General features: G+C 40.6%; 1 protein-coding gene across 1 annotated transcript; it reads right to left on the reverse strand.

Moving 5' to 3' along the window:
• Nucleotides 1-241: 241 nt before the first annotated feature.
• si:ch211-214e3.5 (zinc finger protein 518A) lies at nucleotides 242-19,208 on the reverse strand. Its single transcript, XM_010768934.1, has 2 exons — nucleotides 19,131-19,208; nucleotides 242-6,847 (listed from the first exon to the last, which is right to left on the reverse strand). The coding sequence occupies exon 2, from the start codon at nucleotides 6,825-6,827 to the stop codon at nucleotides 2,811-2,813; it is 4,017 nt and encodes a 1,338-aa protein (XP_010767236.1). The 5' UTR covers nucleotides 6,828-6,847; nucleotides 19,131-19,208; the 3' UTR covers nucleotides 242-2,810.
• Nucleotides 19,209-20,866: the final 1,658 nt, after the last annotated feature.

A 20,866-nucleotide genomic window follows, 5' to 3' on the forward strand; every position in this document is an offset into this window, starting at 1 on the left:
TGTTCTTTGAAGTCCTCTATTAATAAGAATATCTAGTTAAAATATAGTTTGATGCCAAAAAAAAATTCTGGGTTTTGCCCACATGGGATTATTGAGCTGACTCAGTCAGATGGGACATCCTGTAATCTTTTGTCTGGTGCTGCCCTCGTGTGGATCTTCTCAGCATCATCACTTTTAAACATCCATCAGGACAGGCCACTTCATTATTCCTGATAACAATAACAAGCCACCACAATAAATCCATAGGGTATGTACATTTATTAAAGGAGAGTGAACCACTAAGTTGAACAAAATAATACAGTACTCATTGTCAACCTGCTAAAGGACATTCGAGGCACTTTGCATGAGGAAAGACTGGGCAAATATGTGGACACGAGCAGTGTACTGTACATGATGGAGTTGTGTTTATGTACAAACTCAAAACAGATATCAATATTATTCACGTTTCAATTTTGGCTCATACAACGGACACAATTAGCTGATGTAGTAGTGTATCACATATGAGTGGTTTGTAGTTATCACAGTTCAGAACTCGTGTTAGAAATCCCATCAACTGTTTACATGTTATACCACCAAACAGTTCTTTGGCCTGAGAGCAGAGAAGAAGACTCTGTGCATTCCCATCAGAAACATGAAACTCTGAAACAAACTGAAATAAAAGCCAGAGGTCATTTGGTGTTGGCATCCATTTGGCTGTGATCGTTTTTAACTGCATTAGGGGGTGAGCTCCAAAATAAGAAAACGTATAAATACAATGCTAGTTTAAATTTGGAATTAAGGAACATTTATCTAACTTATATAACTTTAATGAGCCTTGTGTCTTAAGAATGTACAGGCTGAACCTCAGCCACTGTCTTCAAGCAGTCTGTACAGAGAGCTAGGCCTATGCTGACTTGGCATATCTAAAAACACTCTGTAGCCGGGGCACTTCGCAGAAGTATTGGGTGGGTGGATGGATACGACGGTGTTCTTCAAGAAATAGTGCCAACTCCCCCTTAAACCACAACACAGATTTAATGAACAGCGTATTAAAGAGGGAGTTTTCAGGTGTAGGTAGAGTATTTTTGACTTTACCCTGCTTCCCCTCTTTATGCTAAGCTAGGCTAACTAAGCTAACTCCAGCTCTGTAGTAAGGACACAGACATTTCAATATTCTCAGCTCACTCTAAGTAAGCATATTTTCCATAATGTTTAACAATGTCTTACAAAAGAGAACTCCCCATAATGCTAGTGAAGGTTTATGCTTGTTTGGTTCCATTTGTAAGTCACAAATATGAGTGGAATGTAGATACTACACATGATACATTTGTAGGAATGTTACAGAAAACGATTTCAGGGACTTGACCTAATGTGGAATAAATGTTTGTTGCTGATGATTGTAGCAAAGATAAAGATGAACATTCAGTAAATGCTGGTAAAATGCAGGACCTGCTGAGGTCAGAACTTCAGTAATTTAGACGGGCTCCAAACAAGCATTGTGAAAGTATAAAAACATCAGTATGGCTTATATTGTTCAATCACTTGCATATTAAATAGAATAAAACATGAATTCCACAGATCCATCATCATGTAATACAATCATTAACATCCTAAAGAAACAAAGTCCCTGTCCTGTCGCCATGAAAAAAGTGTCAAACGTAACATTGAAACAAATGTCCAAATATTGGACTTGATGGTAGGGAACAGATTAAATAACAGAATGCAAGAACAGGTGAGAGTTGATACAGAGTCCAGGGCTCCTACTACAGTAGAAATGATTCGTTTTTTAACAAATGTGCCAGTAACTTTAAATTCATTACTAAAAGTATTTGATATAAAGATGAAATGTTTTTTTGTTCTATAGCAAACAAGCTATTTCAGATTTTTTACACACCCTAAACTATTCCTGTAAAGTAAAAAATGTTGTGATTTCTGGGGGAATTCAGCCAATCCATCCCATCATAAAAACCACCATTGTCCTTCTGACCCTCAGAAACATGTTTGACATTATTCTGGTTTATACAGGTTTGGTTACCTTCCAAACAGGCTTTAAATGTGAAATAATTCCAAGTGTTGCGGTTGATTAACGGTATCTTAAATTAAAAAAATAAAAGCAATTGGATTTGTTATATTATTATTACCAAGCCATTATTTTAACACGCAACGGTATTTTATTAAACCAACACTGATGGCAGACTTAAGAGATTACTTGGGAAACTCTCAGCTCTAGTTATTACAAATATATGCTACAGGTTGACAAAACCCTGGCAAGGAAACTGTTATCTACCCTTGATGATAGAATAGAGTAAAATGAAATCATCATTAATAAAACATCATACAAAATGTAATAATTTGGACCAGAACATTCTTCCATGACAAGCATTTAACAAAGGAGTTTTTATACAAGCTTCAAAAAAGTTAAGCAAATAAGATACTAAAGTCCCTTAAACTAGGCATCAGCTTACTTAAAATGTATGAGCAAAAATGACAAACCATATTAATATGAAATCCCCTGAGCAATTCAATCCAGCTCAGAATACTCCTGTCCCTTTAATCGAACTAGTGATCTTGCCACTCTCCTAATTACAGTGCACCATTTTCGCAGTTCAATGTGACCTGTGCATGCATGATAGAGATCATGCTTACAGTACAGTTTACCAGAAAATGCACCTATGAAAAGATAAACTATGATTTGCTTCAGAATATGTATTTACAGGAGCACAAAATTAAACAAAAATAGTGTGGAAGGTCATTAAAAATATACAACTTGAACCATTTGTTTCACCCCAAAAAAGAGAACGTTATTCCACTCGGAGGTGTATTTGAAATGTTCAGAACAGTTTATTCCAGTCTCTAGTTGCCTCCATGAGGTGTCGCTGGCCGTGGCCAATCCAATCTTCTTGGTTGTTAAAGAGCCGACCACAAAACCAGCAGTCAAACACCACAGGCTCTTGTCCACAACGTGGTCGAGGGTCAACTACCTCATACTTCTTTTTGCTCTTTTTCCTCAACTTCATTTTCAGGAGGAACCGCTCTCTGACAGAACTCAGAACTGGCCGGGGTCTTGAATCGTCGCAATGAGACGATGCACCTTTGGTCAAGGAATTCTTCCATAGAGCTCCTTGCTCAGAGAGAGCTTGGATTGTTTTCTGAGATAGAGAGACTTTAGTAACTGCACCTTTGTTCCTGTTTACTACCTTCATAATATTGGCCACCTCGGGAATGTCAGCATCTGGATGATTGAGCACCACAACAGGTTGGAATCTACGAGGGCATTTGATCTGCTGTTGAGAACTGAACGGGGCAAGCCTCAGTGTCCTTTCTACTTCTTTGGCTATAGGCTTCCATAACAGAGTAGTCTCTTTCTCAGCCAGTCCTTTATTCGAGAGTCTTCTAGCTTTATGCACTGTAGCTGGAAGCTCGTCGAACAATGTTTTCCTGCGCCTTTTCCTTTGGCTTGGGGGACGAATTGGCCTTGGGGCTAGGACAGGTTTCTCTGCTTCACACAGTTGAAGCTTTACATTCATCCGAGAGGGTGAAATACAAGATTCATTGACATCTATCTGTGCAGTATTGTGTATTGGGATGAATTTCGTTACTCCATTGGATGAATTTGCATTGGTTTTGTTTGATGACACCAGAAAACACTGGGTCTGAGGTCTGGTGGCCAAAAACAAAGGTTGATTGCTTGAGGTGGGAGCGCCACTTGTGAGAAGGCTTCCTGTAGGACTGACAATTTTAAATATGACTTTGTTTCCAGTACTTTCACTGGTTTGGCCACACTGTGTTCCAGTCTTTGTCTCTTGGTTATTCAACCATAATCCTGATTTGGGTGGAGAAATGTAGCGGAGCAAGAATGCCTGGCGCCCCGTCTGCAAAGTGTTGGCTTTATCTGTAGAGTTCGCAGACATGGCCAGAACGGGCTTTGAGTTCAGTGGGAGTTGTGTACTTGCCAGTCTGAGGCCAGGAGCACTGGGGGTCTGACCAATTGGAACAGACCTCTGTACCAAGTAGCAAGTTGGCTGTGTCTTTGCTGTTTGGTCTGTAGGCGTATTATGTGGTGTGTTTGAAAAGAGTACAGGGCCCTTTAACCCTTGGCTGTTGATAAGGTAGTGATTTGAGGTGGTGCCAACACCTGGTTGGACAGCAGAGAGAAGTGTTGTCCCTTTTTCAGAAGCTCCTGCCTTTGGTGCTGATGCACCTACCCTCCTGCCGTTTTCAAACCCTGGCTTCATATAAGATACGTTGATCTGGGGACTTGCAGAATTTGTTATCAGTTTGAAACCTGGAGTTGCCTTGGGCATGGCACATTTATTCTCAGCAGTTCTCAGGAACACTGACTGCTTACCCTCTGGCAACTGAAGAAATCGAAGAGCCGTTTTTGTTTGTTTTAGAGGATCATTACTAGAGAGTTCAACTCTTTCCTTATTTAGTTGTTGCGAAATTATTGCATCTGAATGTTCCTCCACAAAATTGCCCAGGCCAGTTGAATTACTCTTTGTTTCTGATTGATTGTCAGATATAGGAACGCTATCCTCCTCTATTTTGATAATATTAAAGTCTTGGAACACTGAATCAGGATTTTCATCCTCAGTGGAAGGATCCTCAACACTACCTGTGCCCTCATCAATGTCACCATCTGGTACATCTTCTTGATCCGAGTCCTCTCCTGGATCTGGAGACTCTGCCAATGTCAACCTAAACTGTGATGATTCACACATATTTTCTTTTTCTGCTGAATGTTCCGACATATTGTCAAAGTGTTGGGTAGATTTGGGTGGAGTGCCAAGTGTTTCCTTGGAATAATTGTGAAATGTAAATACTTCTTGGTTTGGGGAGTTTTGTTTGTTTGAGTTTTCTGAGCCTATAGCACTTTCTCTGCAGCTTCCTGTACTGGGTTGGGCTAACTCTGATTGATGTGATGGATTAGTCAAATGCTTAACATTTAGCTTGCTGTTGTTATGTTTAATCTGACTTTTACCTCTATCAGTTTTTTCTGGAGTACTCAGACAATATTGGTCATCATTGAGTTTATCTGCTTCTGTATCAGCCATTAATAACTCATCTGCAGCCCCACAATTCTCAATAGTTTCTTTGGAAACGTGTTCTAAAGACAATATTTCCTGAGCAACTTTTAAAGATAAAATAGTGATCTTCCTAGCACATATTGGTGATGTATTACTGATTTGAGGACCACTATGGTAAATTGCATCAGGTTTCAATGTTGCAGAGACTAAATCATTATCAAACTTGCTTCTCTCTGAGCAGGTTATCTGACTTGCGTGATTTTTTTTGACTGCATGATCAAACTCATCAGTCATTGGGTATAACGTATCTGCACAAGTCGAAGACCTTCTAGGTAAAGGGTTAGTTTGCTCCTCTACGTCAGCTCTAGGTGGTGAAGAATCAATGTTGCAAACAGAAGTTTCTTCCTCCTCAATCTTTACTTTAACTGCCAGAATATCGTCCTGATCCATCTGTACGGAAGACCCACTTCTTGGTGAAAGAGCTAAACAATGTGATGTTAAGTTATTGCTGTTAGAGAATTCCCCATTCTCATAAGAGACTTTACTTTTATCTGACTCAGGATTTGGTGCTGAGCCAACATCTTCAACTAGGGAGTGGTTCTGGATGGATGAATCTTGCTTTGCTGTTGGTATTACTTTGAGTACTAAATGTTTTTTGCCATCAACCATCTTGAATCCCATCACTTTGGTAGTGCAGTTGGGGGGAAGAGAGATTTTATTTTTCACCATCAGAACAGTCAGTCCATTTGGATTGGCGAGATTGGCAGCATCAGAGCTTGGAGAGGTGTCACATTCCTGTAACATCTCTGACATTGACTGGTCTTTATTATGAATACATTTTCTTTCCTTTTTTGCATCCACCAAGTGGTTGGTCTCCTCAAAGGATATCTCTGGTTTGATTAGCCTGCCATTTTGGTTTTGAATCCCAGAAAGACAGTTTAGTTTTGATATCCTCTGAGCCTCCTGTGATTCACCACCCTTTTTCAACAAATGTTTTAAGCTTGCAGATGAATTTGCTGAAGTGCTGCTGTCTTCTAAAGCTGTCCATACATTCCGTCTCTCAGCATGCTCTTTGTGAACAGCTGCAGTGTGTTTTTTAAGATAGTCGCTTCTTGATGCACCATATCCACAGATCTGACAAGTGAAGGGGAATGTACAAGAGTGAGCTTTCTTATGCTTCTGGTGAGCCTCTTCATTCAGGCTGATATGTCTGCATTTTAAACACTTCCAAGGACTCTCATTGTGATGATGGATGTGCTGGACGAATGTACCTGCATCCACAGTTGTAAACTCGCACCAGTCACAGTTAAACTGTCCATTTAGACTGTGACACATGATGTAGTGTCTGGTAAGCAATAGCAAAGAGTACTGAACATCGTTGTTGCAGAGCTCACATGTAACCAGAGTATTCCTGTGCTCAATCCGATGGCGTTGAAGAGCAGGGAACTCGTGTGTGGAAAAAGCACACAGGTCACAAGGGTACGTAGGAAGGGTTCCTTTATGGGCAGCTCGGAAATGCTTAAGGAGATCATTGGGGCTATATGTGGAATCATCTTTACACACAGAGCATCCAAAGCTCAGAATCTTTCCAGAGAAGACAGCACCTTGCTGAGTTTTACAATGGGCCTTTTTAAGACTTTGTTTCTCTTTCTTGGAAGAACTTCCATGTTCCTTATTGGAAGATTCTTCTGCATTATTGAAGAGCGACCCGTCTGCCACTTCTCTGAAATGCTTGTACACAAAGTCTTTGACCTTTTCTTTTTCATCTCCTGTGTTGCAGTTTTTCAGAGAATCAGTCAGTATTGTGAGGTCTTCTTCCATAGTTGTAAATCTACAGATATCTGGAAAGTAAACAAATAAGTTTTCATTAGCACAGTCAGACGAGTCCCACTTACTCTAAATGCATTTATCAACAAAAGGTTTTATGTATGTAGTACAGTGCACGCATTCTCAGTCAACAATGACAAACTAAATAGCATTTACATTTTAGAAGGTGTGGAACAAAAGTGACAAATTAATTAAATGGCCTAAGAACTTTTTTAAATCAGTAGTGTCATAAATTGTTATCAAAAAGTCATTTGAAGCCCGTACTGGCAAACCTCAAAACCTCAGAATACAAAAAAATAAAATTGGTGAAAAAATAATATTTGATCAGTGCAGCTATTAATGTAAGTAGCCGGCATCAAAATATACTTAAAGTACCAAAAAAAAGTAAAAGTACTTGTTATGAGTAATGGTCCATTTTAAAATCATATATTAAATAAAAGGATTGTGATTATTGAAGCATTAACATGTTCATCACAGCTGCACAGTGCAGCTAATTTGAGTTGCTTTATATATTCCTGCTAGCTTTTAACATATGTCTGGATTTATTTAATGATTCATATTTTGTATTTAGATATATAATCTAAATCCCAAATGTAACTAGTAACGTAAGCTTTCAAATAACTGTATTTGCTTACAAAAAAGTACAATATTTGCTTACAAAATGTAGTGGAGTAAAAGTATAAAATGGCATAAAATGGAAATACTAAGGTAAAGTACAAGTACCTAAAAATTGTAGTTAATTACAGTACTTGAATACGTGAACTTTGTTGCTTTACTACGGAGCCCCCTAGGGACATGGAGAAGAGAAAAAAAATTATTTAAAAAAAACAAAAAACACTGTTGCACTGTTACACTAAGCACTCCTCTCCCTCCTCCAGCTGCAGATTGTGACCAATTCTTGAAGTTTAGCTCGGATGACGGCGCGTATCGAACTGTTCTGATAAAAACGACTCTATAGCTCGTTGTCTACCTTGCTATGATTGTAAAGTCATGTTGTTTGTATTTTTACAACGTTATGTTCATGAGTTATTGATCCGCAAAATTCGAATCTGTCAATAACTCAGTTCAGAGTATGCTTTGCGACGTGCATGTCCCCTCGCTCAGAGTGTTCTCTTGAGGTGTCTTTCACTTATGTGAAACCCGTGCCTATTGCCAAGCACTGATGTTATCTCAAAGTAAAATCGATGAACCGCTCCATTGTTGTGGTTTCTGTGTTGCCGAACTGACCAGGAAGTACATTGAGCTAAATGAAAAGTTTTGCGAGATCTCGCAAAGGGGTTTTGTGAGATCTCGCAAAAGTATTAACTTTTTTTTTCTTCTCCTTGTCCCCTAGGGGGCTCCATACTTTACACCACTGAGCACACGGCAATACAGCCCACAGTGAGTGGCACAAAGATGGCTCACGTAGCCTGTATAGGCCAAAGTTGAAGTAAAACTATCTAACACTCCAACAATCAATTTAGTTATTGCCAATAATAATATGTATTTTGTTATAATGTTGTATATTGACTAGGGGTGTAACGGTATCCATATTCGTCCTGTACCGTCACGGTTCGGGCGTCACGGTTCGGTGCATGCACTCACACGACGAATACGCCTTTTTTTTTTACGAGTGGGAAAAAAGTCTGTCATTCAGGGCAGTATCCACTACACTATATATAATCCATGGGGCGGTATTGTGCCTAAAAGCTGTTTGCCAGCCGTCCTTAAACAACAAATGAAGAAGAAGAACAAAACAGGACAAAACAAAGAAAATACAAGAAGAAGAAAAGTTAGTATTGCGAGTTCAGATAACGCACAGGAGCTAGAAGAACCACCTGCTTCTTTTAAATCAGCTGTGTGGGAACATTTCGGGTTCCCTGTCGATTACAATAACGATGGTGGATCGGACGAGGGCGGTGTGTCGGCGTTGTTCGACAGCGGTGCGGCATGCTAATGGTAATACAAGCCAAACATGCTAAATCATATCAGAAAGCATCACCCAGATTTCCCCGGAGCCCAGCAAAAGACAACAGGGGTTCAACAGCTTCTCCCCGCTGTTTTTAAGAAGCCAATAGACATGAAAGCCGAGAGACCAAAATAAATAACGGAAGCTTTTGGCATATGTTTTTTAACGGCTATGCATATCCCCTTATGCCATAATAGAGGACCCCGGCTTTTATTGATTGTGATTGAAAGTGATTGAAACACTTTCTTGTTATTTATTTCGGTAATATTTTCAAGACATTCTTTTTAGTTTTACAGATTATTGAACCTTTTTGTTTGACATCAGCCATTATAGATAATATGGCCATCTGAGTGTGTGTGGTCCTGTTTGTGGTTTGTTTTTAACTGTGTAATAAAGTTAATTATTAAAAATGTTAGAGTTCCTTGTTTTTAAAATGAACCTTGCACTACTGTTCAAAATAAATAAAAAACAAACCTGGAATTATGCATTTCAGACTTTTTTTTGCTTTTTCATGTTGTACCGAACCCGTACCGAACCATGACCCCCAAACCGAGGTACATACCGAACCGTGAATTCTGTGAACCGTTACACCCCTAATATTGACACACTTCCCCCATTAATGACCCCTCAAACTTAGAGGAAACAATTATCTTCAGCTCACCGTAAAAGCAAAATACAGATATTGAAAGACATGTAGTCAAAACTGAATCTCTGCCAGCGTTGTCAGTGTAGGCGGAAGAGACACACGCTGCTTGGCTCAGAGTGCTGCCTGCTCACTGAAAGCTCAGAGAAATAAATGCCGCCAATCTGAAGACTAAGTCTCTCCTCCCTGCTTGCATGCAAATTATCTTCTCACAGGCCTGTTCTTTGCTCCCATGCTAAGCTCTCAATTACAGTGCAAATCTCACTGAAAAAATAAACCATTTGAGACCACATATGCCTTTGTAAAGCCTCAAGCTTACCATGACATTACATTGACAGCTTATTGACCTTCACACACCTCATATCTATCTCCTTTGGGCTTGTGGCTTTGCTGGAAACTTGCACAGTTGCTGTTGAAAGTAAGACATTAAAACAGAGCTGATAATGTCCTACAGGGCCCAGCATGTTGTTCATTCAATGAACCGACCACTGTGACAGGTTTTTTTGCATTGAAAAATACAAGAGCATCATGCAGCTAAAGCTAAACTGCAAAGAGTGAAAAAAAGTTTTTTAAATAATGTCTACTGCATCGGGGGGACTGGCTCCACACATTATCCTTCTGCTATAGGGAAACATTGCTCCGACTTGTTTGTATTTCTTTAAACCAATTATGACTGTACTGGGTGGCGCTAAAAGCATGCAGAAAAAGCACAGATAGCGTTAGAGGGTCGAGAATGCTACGTGCAGAATTTTTATTTTGAAGCACCCTTTCCTGCTGTATAGATTTTTATGCTGATGGGTCACTACTTGGCAGAGAAAGCTAGCTAGCTTGCTCTACAGCCGATAAACCTTCAAATGTAATTACATACAACTGAGCCCCACCCTGTGGTTGACAAAAGTTTAATATTTTGCTGATGTATTTGAAAAGTAGTGTTTCTCTGTATTATCTGTAAAAATGTGAGGCTTTTAAAAAGAAGATTGCACTGAGGGCACGTCATGTTTTCCAGAGGAAGATTTGACATGTTTCTCAACCTTTTCCTACAAAAGGCAACACATGACACATCAGGCAGAGATGCTCAGAGAAAAGCCATTATGGCACATCATGCTAAACTGCAGCTCGAGTAAATCATTACGGTCACAGCGAGACGCATGGACGATGAGTAGATAAAATCCAATATAGTCGATGTGGACAGCGTCACAGCCTCAGCTGTTGGAGCGTTTTATGTGACAGCAGGCTGAAGGGAAATCCAGCGAGGTGAGCGCCTCTGTCCTGGTGCATTGTGATTAGGAATGCACCGAATATTCGGCCGCCGAAAATTATCGGCCGAAAATGATTAAATAGGCCCTTTCGGCTTTCGGCCTTGTTTTAGCACCGAAAAAATATCACCGAATGTCAGGGGACAGGGTTACGTTGGTAAGCTAACGTGTTGTTGTGATGACGTAATTGATTACGTCATCACAACAACACGTTAGCTTACCAACGTAACCCTGTCCCCTGACATTCGGTGATATTTTTTCGGTGCTAAAACAAGGCCGAAAGCCGAAAGGNGAAAAACTTCGGAGCCGTCTTTCGTAGTTCGGTTAGTTTAGTAATACGGTCATGGTTCGAGAATCGGGGTCCCATGAGTTTGAAAAAACAAATTTCCAAGGGTGAACACTTAAATATATGTTCCAGTTATCCGAAGCCTAGGTTACGGTCATTTCAGGCGGGAGAGGGGGGGGGAGGGCCCGCCTCGTTGGCTTCAAAGCCGAGCGTAACCCCGGGAGGAAACTCCCCCAAAGGGTTTGTACAGCAACGTCATTTAATTTCCCACAAGTACAACCAGCAACGACACCTGGAAGAATTAGAAAAAAATAAAATAAATCTTTAAACAATGCAAAATAAGAACCAAACGAAACACAAACATAGGAAAATAAAATTTACCATTAATAAATAAAATAACGAAACCACTTCGACTCGACACACTAAAATATAAAGATACATAGAGAGACATGTAGTGAAACCAAGACCCTCCAAAATTTCACGCGAACCTGCGTATAGTTTATTTTCATCCGATAAACTTGAGAAGATGAAATAAATATATCGTCGAATTTTGGAAGACTGGTTCACGACAGGTCTCGTTAATCGGACAGCTATTGTAGACGCGGCGGACATATGGTGTGTGTAAGTTATAGTGAATGTCATGTCATACTACCGAACTTGAGTCACCCTCTTTACGCGGTGACAACCGACACGGTTACGGCAACTTGGGAGTTCCATTTTTAACGCAATTGAACGCCAGACGTTACGCACAGTGCGAGCGCTGTGTTTCATTATATATACGTGCAAATAATTGAATGTCGTGCCAGTCTGTGTTTTTTTATATGTAATTTCCTCTGGAAAGTACGTTTTACGTAAACACTTACAGAAAATATGTAATTTCTACACAGGGGGCCACGCAGCCGTCCCTTGAAGTGCGTCGCAGTCTTTATTTTGGGAGAGAGAATAAGGAGGCATGGGTTTAGAAAATTTTTGTCCCCGCATGTGCTCGCCCCGATGTCTAAACGAACGGCTAGACTGCAGTTTAACCGTCGCCTGGGTGTCTTTTAACGAAACTAGTCTTTGTTACGGATTTGTACAAACCTGCCAATTAGAGCAGAAACAAATGTAAACGTTCGGAGCGATGTGAGTCTCGCATTGACAACGACACTCTCGTGGACGGTTCTCTTTTTCGGTAACTCGAGTTATGAAAGTATTTATTTAGACACTAACACCAAACTTGTCCTACCGCAAAAGTGTCGCTTAAATTGAAATAGAGGCCATCTTAAGACTAGTCCGTAAAACGAGGCGGAAAGAGAAAACATAAAAAAAAATTTCGATTCCTTTGTTTTAGGTGTAAAGAGATTGTCACCGACGGTTCTTCGTCCCCATACTCGTCAATAACTCGTACCATGTTACCCACTAAGACAAAACCAATAAAATTCGTTTTCTTTGAAGGTGTTCTGTACAAAAAACATATCGCATACCCGGGATGTTCATATTACAAAGGTTATATCGTATATCCAAGGTGAAATTAAATGTAGTCCTTAGTCTTTTTAAAGAAAAAAAAAACATATTTACCCTGTGTCCAGGCCCTCAAACTCTTCCGGGACGAGATCGGTTAGCTTTGACTGACGAACACACAGTCCCGCCGCTCCTAAGTAACACACCAACAAACCAGCTCAAAGTCTGGTGCGGCGGCCCGTTCCGAAAGTGCGTCGCGGCCGAACCACACCTGGTCTCGGAAAATGACCAGGAAACTAACATTTCTCAGATATAATTCCGATATCATTTTGAGTTCTCTTCTCATTACAAAAGTTTAACTTGTCATGTTCTAACCGGTTAAGTATAGCAAGGGAGAATGTTATAGCCCAAACCCCACCAAAGCGCGCTGAAATACAATTAAATACAGACGAGAGGGACAGAGCACAGCTCCCAAATATGTGGGGAGCGCGTTACTTATGATTTCGACCACGTCCACTGCGCAGAGAATTTGGGTCTTTTGTCGATCGATGTCGGCGAGCCCCAAGGGAGCTGTTTTCGTTACCTTGGACCAACAGGAATGGCTCAAACCCTTTTATACGAGCTTTATTCCAGACACCTTTTGTTTAGCCACATTCTATTCTACGCTGACAAAAAAGCGGCCTATTATAGGTGTACAAATGGGAGTGAAAAATATCTACCAAGTCTAGTATTTACGCTTAGCCTATGCTAAATACTAGCTATCTAAATACTAATCGCTATTCAAACAAGTACCTACCCGAGTGAAGTCACTATCACTACTAACGTAACACGCTTTAATAATTTGGCTCAGTAAAAATTCTACTCAACGTTACTATTTGACCTCACGTTTCCTAGGTCGACTTACTTGGCGTAGTTTGAAGTAGCTTTTCGCTGTCCTCCTACCTGAAACACAAAATTCAGTAAACTGGTAGTTTCCATCCCGGAGATCAGTAACAGGTTACGCCCGGCGGCATGTCTGAACGTAAGTACAAATTAACAATGAACCGACACCCCACGAGGACAGTACTATCCACAAATATATTTACCACAACAAAACCACTGCATCTCTCCCAGCGACAGCCTAACTCCGAAAAACGGGTGCCCGGACCCCTCCCCAGTCGCCGGATCATATTTTCAGTGCCAGAGCGGTGACCACAACTTCAAGACGTAACACTCACCTTACTACGCTTTGCATAAAGAACGTTTTTATTCAACGACAAAAACACGACGTTTTTCTTTACAGGACATGTACGACACGTCAAAATCTCTGTTCAATTATCAGCTACAAAAATAATACTTTGTTTGAAGTAAAAGGTACTTTTTATCAACATGTCTGGTCAAAAATTCAGCTCAACTTTTGCCACTGCGTGCGTTGAAAGCTTCACCATTCACTTTGAATAGGGTGACGTCACTTTTCGCCGAACTGCGTTGTGGGAAGCGAAGCGGAGCTTTGCTGGCGTGGCTCGCTGCAAAAGTTGAGAAATGTTCAACTTTTGAAGCTTCTGAAGCTTCGGTGGAAGCGACAGCCAATCAAATCCCGTTTATGCAAATCTGCCAGTACAAGCGCTAGCCAATCAAACCGCGTGTATGCTGGGAGAGACACACCGCAGCTCATTTCCTCATATTCCAAAAAATGGAGGAGAAATTAATCATAGTGGTAGGGAATCACCCGGTCTTGTACGATCAGTCCCTGTTCACCTACCTGTATACAAACCGGAGGAGCCAGGCATGGAGGGAGGTGGCAGAGATAGTGGGTGAAACTGGTAGGTTTTCGCCTGTTTGGGGAGTTAACATCCAGTTTACTTCGTATGTATGTCGGGGGCGGGAGATTCATGTAATTGGTTGTTGGTCGCGTTGCTCGCGAGAACTCCCCAAGCTTCAGACACGCTCACCGCCAAGCTTAAACGCACGCCGCTGTGTGGACGGGCCGCAACTCGCAGAGAGGGCCAGGCGAGCTTGTTTCATTTAACCCTTCACATTCAAACAGAAACTGAACAGGCAGATTCATAGGATTTATTTCTTTGGAAATGTTATTTTAAATACAATTAAATCAAATAATTTTTGGTCAAACTAATGAAAAATATAACATATTTAAAAAAAAAAGATATTTAAAAAGTGTCAAAGAATATTTCTGTCTTTACTTCTAGATATTTAACCTTTCTGGCTGTTGACGTTTACGACCAACCCTGAGTCTGTTATCTCCCGTAAGGAATGTGCTAATGCAGCCATGTGATTTTTTTTTGTGATCAGTTTTACTATCGGTCATAGAGGGTTTTATGACTGTGAGAACGCTGGCTTTCTAAGCCCCACAGACAGGTGATTGAGTATTTCCAGATGTCGGGGATGTCTCCAGTGTTCCCAGTGTTTACGCACCATCCCCCAATATGTGGATTAACTCTCTGTAAACTAGTTAAAAGGTCTATCGACAGATAGGCTGATCAGATTTGACGTGGCAAACCAACCGTGCAGTCAGAGTCTCTGGCTGCTGTGACTTGTGATGTGAATTTCTCCGGCCGATACTTGGATTAAACATCAGTGTTTGACATCAAAGATCCCGCTCGTCCCGTGCAGGGCCGTGGGAAGTAGGGGTGCTGAGGGTGCTGCATCACCCCCTGGTGGAGGACAGGGGATATGCACTTCCACAAGATTAAATACAAATATAATACCAAAAAATCAATGGAATTTTCAGCCTTGATGTAACAACATTCATAATTAAGTAAAGATAACACCCTTTTCACCCTGGTTACATTTTCCATTTGCCCTGTACGATGGGCGCTGTAAGTGATGGAAGTGGGGGATGTTGGCTTATCAGGCGCCCGCAGCTCACAGCCAGCGTGAAAGAGAGAGAGATATATAGATAGATAGACAGAGAGAGGGGGTGCACCGGTACCGGCAGGGATTGTTGTTAGCTTCTGCTGCGCTAACGGATATAAGAAGCTGTTTCGACAATAATGTGGAGGGAGAGTTCTGTCTTGTCAGACTGAGAGGCTCAGTGAGATAAAGGACTCTGAGGGTTTAGATAGTTCACTTTAGTCTAAGTTGTCTCAGTGGGTCTCAAACGTTTTGATCACAATTGATGTAAACAAATATTTCCAAGGCACACCTTTATAATTATTAGGATAAATAAAAACAGTATTGCCTGTTGTATACTATATATACAGTAACAAAACATATTGTTTAAAACTGGAGAGATTTAAAAATATGCATAACTAAATGTTAACTGGTAAAAGAAGATATAAATGAACGACAAAAATAAAATAAGTTAGCCTACATTTATTTGTTATTGGCTATGGTAGGTTATTGGTTATGTTCACATACTTATTTGATTATTAAAATGCAAACCGATCTTTTTCACATGGGTGTTTTAGAGTTGTACCCCCTAGATCAGTCTCTAGTAATTGGGCGCTCAAAGTGAGCAAGATTGAAGCATTTTACTTTAAAATGTTAAAACAAATCTTCCCGGGGGGGCACCCCCGGACCCCCTAGAGGCAGTGAAGTCACCACCTATTTAAGCTCAAGCTACCGACCTCGCGCCTTTTATAAGAAGCTGTCCACCATCGTCAAACGTTTATCGAAAAGTACGGCCCGAGGGACCAGATGATTTCCAATTTGGAGGCCTTTCGTAATAGGCGTAGATTGCATCCTTGAATTACTCTAGTGTACACATGAAGTGCTCCATCATCAGCTCACGGACATATAGACCAGGCGGTAACGTGTCTATTTTGGGGTGCGACCTCACCTCTTAGGGGGTGTCTCTCACTTCTTCTAGGGTCCGGGTAGATGCTCCCCCTGATTAGATTTTTTTATGAATATGAATAGTTGAAAGTCGTTCCATGTCTCTGGCACTTTGAGGAGCAACATGAGAGCAATCTATGATACCTCTCTCAGCATCATGTATGAAACTAGATCATGTACTGTGTTATGGACTATCTTTCTTGTCTGTTCGTGATTCTACCAATAGTCATCTCTCTACTCTTCTGACTCTCGTATTCTTGTTTACTGATATAATGTATAGTAGGCTATTTCTACCTGTTTCAATTTATCTCTTATATGTTTGTTATACTATATGATCATATGGAAGTGTGCGTATTTGATCTTAATGCTATTTATAACTAGTGGTGCCTTGCAACTANGCAAAGCTCCACTTCGCTTCCCACAATGCAGTTCAGCGAAAAAGTGACGTCACCCCATTCAAGTGAATGGTGAAGCTTTCAACGCACGCCGCTGTGTGGACGGGCCGTAATGGTTACACAAGTCAAAAAATCGTTATGACATCATAAAGTGGCCAAAATCTGATCAGCTAATTTTCAGACGAATAAAATGGATCAGGACAAAAAGAGAGGGGGTCTTTGTTCTTGAAGCTTTCAGAATCTCTTTCCACAGAGGGGACACGTGTTTATTTATAGAAGACATGAAAAAGTGGATTTTGCATAATAGGTGACCTTTAAGATGTAGTTAATTATTCTATTTCTCCATCTTTCTCAGTCGGTGTCCTACGCCCAGTTCCTGTACCCCACCAACGCCCTGGTGAGGCAGAAGCCGGCGTCGGCTTGCGACCTCACGCTGCAGATCCCCGTCTCCAGGAGCACACACAGCATGCCGGGCAGGAGCGCCCCCCCCAGCCGGCTGAACAGCACCGTGGGACTGGACTTAGGTAACAACCACACTGACAACAACACACACACACACACACACACACACACACACACACACACACACACACACACACACACACACACACACACACACACACACACACACACACATTGTTTCCCTAGCATTGGATTTATTTCAACTCTTTAAGTCAAATCAAGGCGTGGATGGAGTCCCTGCATTTAGACTTAGTACGAGAACATTGATGCTAGGACTGCACAATATATTGTTTTTTTTGGTTTTGTTAGTTTTAAGAGAGTATAAGAACAACACTATTATTTATTTTCCATGCCTTTTTTGTTCTGCAATCCCCCCTTTTGTTTTTAATTCAAAATGCAGTTGTTCATGGAGGAGAAAGCCAGAAGTGAGCACACTAAAGTCTCTGTATTAATATATTGCAAGTAATATCATTTTGGCGATGTTCAACATTTTTCTGGCATAACATCTATATCGTGCAGCCCTTATTGATACAGGAGTTAGAGGCAGAAGGGCGTGTTTGTTACTGCAGAGAGAAACAATGACAATTCAGATGAAGAAGAGGAAGGATGTGAAGAGAGGAAGAGAAAACAAACACAGGTTGAAGCGATGAGACCAGAGAGAGAAGAAGGAGTATCTACAGCTGTGCTGGAACACCTTCTTTATATTTTAAACACGTGTGTATGTACATGCTGTGTCTCATGTGTGTGTGTGTGTGTGTGTGTGTGTGTGTGTGTGTGTGTGTGTGTGTGTGTGTGTGTGTGTGTGTGTTNATCTAAATGATACAATGTTGTTTACATTGCTCATGAGGACAGACCACCTTATTTGCAGATTCTTGAAATTGTAATTTAATTTGTAATTGATTGTGGATTTTGTATCCAGTTTTCACTTTATGTATCTTTATACAATGTTTACTACTTTGCTTATGAGGACAGACAGCCTTATTTACAGATTCTTGAAATTGAATTGTAATTTCATTTGAAAATAGTTACATTCATGTGGATTTATCCAGTTTGCACATTTGTATGCATGCACTTATAGGTTGCCATAATCAGGTCTTTTTCCATAATCAGGTAGCTGAACAACATTGGTAAAACAATGTATACATTATATATATATTTATTTCTATTAATCATTTTCGGCATTCGGTTTTCGGCCAACTGTTTCCTATTTTCGGTATCGGTTTCGGCCAAGAATTACCCATTCGGTGCACCCCTAATTGTGATGAGTGTCCCTCCCTCACTATTGAACATATCCTACCATTCAGCACAACGTATCTTTTTGACCGTGGCTTCTCAGGACTGGTCCAGAGTAATGTGCATTAAAGCTTGCTTCATTTGCTATGGTCCCCCCGACAATGGGACACCATTAGTATCTGGCCTCAATGACACGCAATAATTAACGGTACCTAGAAAAATATGATTCGATTGGCTGACGCTTCTGCCGAGGCTTCAAAAGTTGAACATTTCTCAACTTTTGCAGCGAGCCACGCCAGCAAAGCTCCGCTTCGCTTCCCACAACGCAGTTCGGCGAAAAGTGACGTCACCCTATTCAAAGTGAATGGTGAAGCTTTCAACGCACGCACGCTGTGTAGACGGGCCGTTAAGATATCTATCCCAATAAGATGAGGGAGGCTGGAATTAAGCTTATGGCTATCACAGCATTAAGGACATTTACTAGAAACATCTCCTTTCAGAAATAACTGCCTATCTTTTTTGTAAACTCTACTGAACAGCTTTGCACAGGGATTATATTTTATGTTTGTATTTAAGAAATCCTTAAATGTTTCAATGCTCTGAGCAGTAGAAACGTACATACATCTAAAAAACACTACAACTATATACATGGCAAGAAACCACCACTAGTGTAAAGTCATATTTGTTGAAGGACATTTAAAGGGGTAGTAAATCTAAATGATGTCTAAACAAGTGCCAAAACATCAGGTCACTCAACTTAATAAACATATTTATTACAGATTATTAGAACCACACTGAAGATGTAGCTGCATTGCTGAGGTAATAACATGGTAACAATTAATGTATTAAGCCGTTATTACCTGTACTCCTTTAGGACAAACTCACACATGAATGCATGTTGTGTCGAGGAAAAGCAGCCTGCAATGTGGTCACAGCGCCTGTAAGACAGAAGCATAAATCCCAACCTTACTTTAAATTCTCAAACTCTACATTTAACATTTCTGTTAAAACACAATGAACAATGTGTGGTATTTAAATAAACATGTCATTGTTAAACAAGATGTGTGGAAATAAAACTATTAGTTTTTCAGAACTAGATTCGAGTGTTGGCAGCAAAGACTTTGTCTGAAACTAGTGTTATCCAACTCCAGAGCGTCTTAGTCAAACATTCATTGAAATATAAAGATGCTATCTTTTCAAAAATGTTTCTATCCAACCAAATATTCTGCTTCTAACCAAACATTTTTCCTCAATACAGTTTTAAGCATTTAGCAATTAAAAAACAACATTTTCACTGCGCTTTTTTTCTGGCTTTCTGCACATAAAGCGAGAAAAGCACATGTATTAACATAGCAGTCTAGCAACAATCTTACGGCCCGTCCACACGGCGGCGTGCGTTGAAGCTTCAACGCTTCATCCCATTCACTTTGAATGGGGTGACTTTGAAGCGAGCAAAGCGAAGCGACGGAACCACAATGCAGTTCGGCAAAGCGTGACGTCACCCCATTCAAAGTGAATGGGATGAAGCGTTGAAGCTTCAACGCACGCCGCCGTGTGGACGGGCCGTAAGATTGTTGCTAGACTGCTATGTTAATACNTAAGCTGTAAGCAGAGATATTGCATGTGCAGGTACATGTGTGAGTCCCAGCTAAGAAATTAATTGTTACATTCCATTTCCTTCTAGGAATGCTTTCAGGCGGACGTTCTTAATTTTGTTCCACAGAATATTCTTCTGAAAGGTAGATAACGTTCTTAAAAAACAGTTCTTAAAAATGTGCGTGATAACTTCTTAAGAGGTCTTGATAACGTTGTAGCAACATTAGTGTCCTACTGTTCCTTAAGAACCGTTTCCATGGAGGTTTTATTTTGTTCCCAGAATGTTCTCTGAAAGTGAGGAAACGTTCCTAAAAACAATTCCTTAACATTTTGGTGATAACTTTCACTTTTTTAAAAAAGATGTATGGGGTATTGAGACAATGAAATGGACATATAAACAACAGAACTGCATGCCAATATTCACTCACATGCACTTCTATATCACACTAAGGATGTAGGCCCACAGCTTCATAATAATCATATGTGATAAAATCAGAAAATAATCACACTTTTTTTCTGACTTTAAAGGCTTGTCATGTAATGAGGTTCTAACGCCTTGATTAACGACAACTGCGTGTGTGTTTGTGAGGCTAAGTATAAACAGTCGTCCGCTGTTTCATGCATATTGGAATACCAAATTGTTATTACCAACCCATTAGATTTTGAGACAGGACAGAAGAAGAGCGGACCGGACTGTCACTGCTGTTCCCTGTTCGTCGTTTGAGTTTTGTTTTTCTACTACTGTGTGTCTCTCTCCCTCCCGCCCACTGCTCGGTCTGCTCTACCCCGGAGACTATTCTCGAATTAGACACCTCGACAAGTGCATTGAGGCACATCATTGGACTGGATGACTCAGAACCTTTCCTCCGAATTAAACAACACAAAAACTGAGATCATTGTTTGGACAAAGAGGACGCGAACTAAAAATTAATCGCAAGGCTTCAGTCGCGCAAGACACAGAAGTCAGCTCACAAAGCAAGAAACTGGTGGAGTGGTGACC

Source organism: Notothenia coriiceps, unplaced genomic scaffold (assembly GCF_000735185.1).
Source record: "Notothenia coriiceps isolate Sejong01 unplaced genomic scaffold, NC01 NC01_scaffold00006117, whole genome shotgun sequence".
In the NCBI taxonomy this organism is placed as follows: domain Eukaryota; kingdom Metazoa; phylum Chordata; class Actinopteri; order Perciformes; family Nototheniidae; genus Notothenia; species Notothenia coriiceps.